At 49.5% G+C, this 4,114-nt stretch overlaps 1 protein-coding gene across 1 annotated transcript; it reads right to left on the reverse strand.

The window, feature by feature from the left end:
- Positions 1-3,367: 3,367 nt before the first annotated feature.
- LOC133768049 (small ribosomal subunit protein uS17-like) lies at positions 3,368-3,877 on the reverse strand. Its single transcript, XM_062202467.1, has one exon. The coding sequence runs from the start codon at positions 3,875-3,877 to the stop codon at positions 3,368-3,370; it is 510 nt and encodes a 169-aa protein (XP_062058451.1).
- Between the last annotated feature and the right edge of the window lie 237 nt (positions 3,878-4,114).

The following is a 4,114-nucleotide window of genomic DNA, read 5'->3' on the forward strand; positions in this document are numbered from 1 at the left end:
CAAGCGGCAGAATGGTGTGAATTCCCACGAGCTCCCACGAGCTTCCGCTCGTGCCTGAGCCCCTTTCCTCTGTATCCCCGCCTGCTGCCTTCTTCCCTTCCAATGTTTTAAGCAGATCTGAGACACTTTTCCTGCAAATAGTTTAATGTGCACTTCTTAAAGAAAGGACTTTTTTTTTTTTTGACAGGCAGAGTGGACAGTGAGAGAGACACAGAGAGAAAAGTCTTCCTTTTGCCGTTGGTTCACCCCCAAGTGGTAGCAATGGCCAGCATGTTGTGGCCGGCGCGCTGTGCTGATCTGAAGCCAGGAGCCAGGTGCTTCCTCCTGGTCTCCCATGCAGGTGCAGGGCCCAAGCACCTGGGCCATCCTCCACTGCACTCCCGGGCCACAGCAGAGAGCTGGCCTGGAAGAGGGGCAACCGGGACAGAATCCAGCGCACCCAACCAGGGTGTCGGCGCTGCAGGCGGACGATTGGCCAGTTGAGCCATGGCGCCGGCCAAGATAAGGACTTTTTAAACATAATCTCCAAACTGCTATCCTACCTAAAAAATCCTAACAATGCCTTGATAAAATGAGTTCTATCTGGCCACTGTTGGCATACAGTAGGAAATGCCACTTACCTTCAACATTTCCTGTCCCAAAAATGGAATCAACATTTCTCAAAAAAAGAAAAAAGAAAAGAAAAAGAAAAAACTCTAGTTCTTTTCAGTGGGGAATAGTATTTTAGAGGCTACACTCTAGGGAGGGCACTTATTCCACTTACGAGGGGTTCATTATTTCCAGATCTTTGCAGTGGGCAGAGCAAGGAAATGTGTTGTTGTTTTAAATCTATAAACCAGGGCAGGTTTGACCCAGCAGTTAAGTTGCTAGTTAGGGTCCCTCACCCCACATCAAAGTGCTGGGCTCCTGATGCCAGCTTCTGTTAATGGAGATCCCGGGAGACAGTGGTACTGACTCAAATAGTGGGCCTCTAGCCACCCACCAGGGAGACCCAGATTCAGTCCCAAGTGCAAAGCTTTGTCCCGCCCACTGACCTGGCCATGGGAGGCATTTGGGAAAAAGGGAGCTCACCCTGTCTCTCTGTCTCTCTCAAATAAATGTTTTAATTTAATGAACTTATTTATTTGAAAGACAGAGTGACAGAGAAGAAGAGGTGAAGAGAGGGATCTTCTATCCTCTGGTTCACTCCCCAAATCCCTGCAACAGCCAGGGCTGGGCCAGGCCAAAGCCAGGCGCCGGGAGCTCCATCCTGGTCTCCCATATTGTTGGTGGGGACCCAAATACTTGATCCATTTACGTGCCGTATCCGGGAAGCTGGTGTCAGGAACTCAACCCCAGGCATCCCAAGCTGTGTCTTTAACTGCTGAGCCAGACACTTGCCCCTGTAACAAATCTGAACATCCACTGATGATTCCTGACTGAATACAGAATCTCCATGGTAACTGCACAAACAGTGATTTATCATTCCTTCTGCACTGATTAGTCCACATCTTACCGTAACCAGCATTCCTTCCCCACCCTCCCTGCCCTGTCAATTGCTTGCTTGTTTGTATGTTAGTGTCAGTACAAATGCATGGATTCCTTTTTATTCAGTGGGAATAAATGTCTATTAATGTCACTATCATTTTGCTGCTCAGATGATCTGCTCAAGTGCAGGTCTGGGATGAGGGAAAGCCGACAGCGGGCTCCTGCCTCCCTGTGACACAGCCCCATGCTGGTCTCATGCGGCTTTACCTGAGAGCATAGCGAGCATCCTTGGCCCCATTGCCTTTTCCCTGGCCCAGCCATGGAAACAGTCGACTTTACAAGAAGCCCTGGCTCTTTTTCATAGGAAATGGCTTTTTAAAAAACAATATTTGAGAGGTGGTCGTTGTGGTTCTGTGGGTTAAACCACCTCCCTGAAAACCTCCATCCCATATCAGGGTGCTGGTTCAAGTCCTGGTTCTAATCCCCGCTACTCCACTTCCAATCTAGCACTCCTGCTAATGCATCCCGGGAGGCAGCAGATGATGGTTCAAGTGCTTGGGCTCCTGCCACCCCATGTGGGAGCCCGGATAGAGTCCCCAGCTCTTGGTTTCTACCTGGCCCAGTCCTGGCTGTTGCAGACATTTGGCAAGTGAACCAGTAGACAGAAATTCCATATCTCCCTCTCTCTCCCCCCTCCTCCTTCTTTCCCTCTCTCCCTCCTCTCAGGCTTTTAAGTAGATGAAAATATAGAACAAAACCATGTGTCCAGGTGTTGCTTAAGCAACTTGTTTTTCTTTGTGATTTTTCCATTTTCTGTCCAGTTATTTGTTACTTTTTTACTTCTCCCCTGAATGTGTTGATTTAGCTTTATTTTGTAACTATATAAAACATGAACAAGACTCCAAAAGCTAAAACTACACACAAATGTGTACCCAACAAATTTCAGGTACTTAACATGCTTTTTGGTATCAGTACAAAGTCAGGAGTTCTTTTTTTTTTTTTTTTCTTAACATTTGATTTTATTTATTTGAAAGGCAGAGTTACAAAGAAAGAGGAAGACACGGAGAAAGAGAGATCTTCCATCTGCTGGGTCACTCCCCAAATGGCCACAACAGTCAGGGCTGGGCCAGTGAAAGCCAGGAGCCAGGAACTCCATTTTTGTCTCCCATGTAGGTGGCAGGGACCAAAGTACTTGGGCCATCTTCCACTATCTTCCCAGGCTTTAGCATTGGAAAATAGAGCAGCTGGGACTCGAACTGGTGCTCTGATGAGGGATTCTGGGATCATGGGCCGTCCTCAGGGTCTCCACAGTGCTGGCCCAGGGATGATTTTTTACTTCCTGGGAGGTAATCCACTAATGTTACCACTCTTATTTTTGTTCAGATTACCCTAGGTTTGGCCAGGGAAAGCCCTTCAGCTTTGGCATTTCTCTCTCCATAGCCCTTCAGTTCTGACCCCACCCTAACAGAGCTGATCAGCCTCTGCACTGCTCTTCCAGTGTGTGTGTGTGTGTGTGTGTCTTTTTTTTTTTTTTTTTTTTTTTTTTTTTTTTTTTTTGACAGGCAGCGTGGACAGTGATAGAGAGACAGAGAGAAAGGTCTTCCTTTTGCCATTGGTTCACCCTCCAATGGCTGCCGCGGCCAGCGCGCTGTGGCTGGCACACCGTGCCAATCCGAAACCAGGAGCCAGGTGCTTCCTCCTGGTCTCCCATGGGGTGCAGGGCCCAAGCACTTGGGCCATCCTCCACTGCACTCCTGGGCCACAGCAGAGAGCTGGCCTGGAAGAGGGGCAACCGGGACAGAATCCGGCGCCCTGACTGGGACTAGAACCCAGTGTGCTGGCACCACAAGGCGGAGGATTAGCCTATTGAGCCCTGGCGCTGGCCCTCTCTCTCTTTTTTTTAATGGGAAAATAACTTCATTTCATTGGGGGGAGCGAGTGGGCATCCACTCTCAGAATTGGTGCTAGGGGCTTTGAGGACCTCGGGCACTCTGAAACACACGGTCTTGCTCAGAGGTTGGCACTCGCCCATGGTGGCTACATTGCCAATCTGGACATCCCTGAAGCAGGGGGACAAGTGCACGGTCATGTTCCCGTGGTGCTTCGCAAAGTGGTTGTACTCGCGGATGCAGTGGGGGCTGTCCTGGGGGATGACAGGGGTCATGGTCACCACACCAGCCAGGCTCCAGCTTCGGACAGAGATGTTTCTTGTTGATGCAGGAGCCCTGGGTAGCCTCCTTTGAGGGAGTGAGGTGGGGGTCCGGAAGCCCACGCCCCTGTCCTTGTAGCTGCGCAGGGGCTTCTCCCAGCAGGACACTCTGGTTGTTCTGAAAGATGTAGGCTCAGTCGGGGTGTCGGCAGCTTCCTGCCACCTCCAACGTGTCTTTTTGTGAAAAGTGAGCAGACGCATGCGGTGTTCCCACTTGCGGCTGATCAGCAAGTGCAGTAGGCTATGTTCTCTTCGGCTCTCAGCTTGTTTTTCTGAGCAGTAAAGGCTGAGCGCCTCTACATGAAAACTGCCTACACTCCATTGTGTGTGTGTGTGTGTGGGGGGTGTAATGTCACATTCAGGTTACTTTATCCATTTTGCAATCACAAATCATACTTCAGAATATTATATAAGCATTTTGTGTATTATCAGAGATGC

The sequence above is a fragment of the Lepus europaeus genome, chromosome 10, assembly GCF_033115175.1.
Source record: "Lepus europaeus isolate LE1 chromosome 10, mLepTim1.pri, whole genome shotgun sequence".
Classification (NCBI taxonomy): Eukaryota; Metazoa; Chordata; class Mammalia; order Lagomorpha; family Leporidae; genus Lepus; species Lepus europaeus.

Bases quoted from the DNA above. Each gene is read 5' to 3' on its own strand.
- LOC133768049 (XM_062202467.1), bottom strand. From the start codon at position 3,877: ATGCGTCTGCTCACTTTTCACAAAAAGACACGTTGGAGGTGGCAGGAA.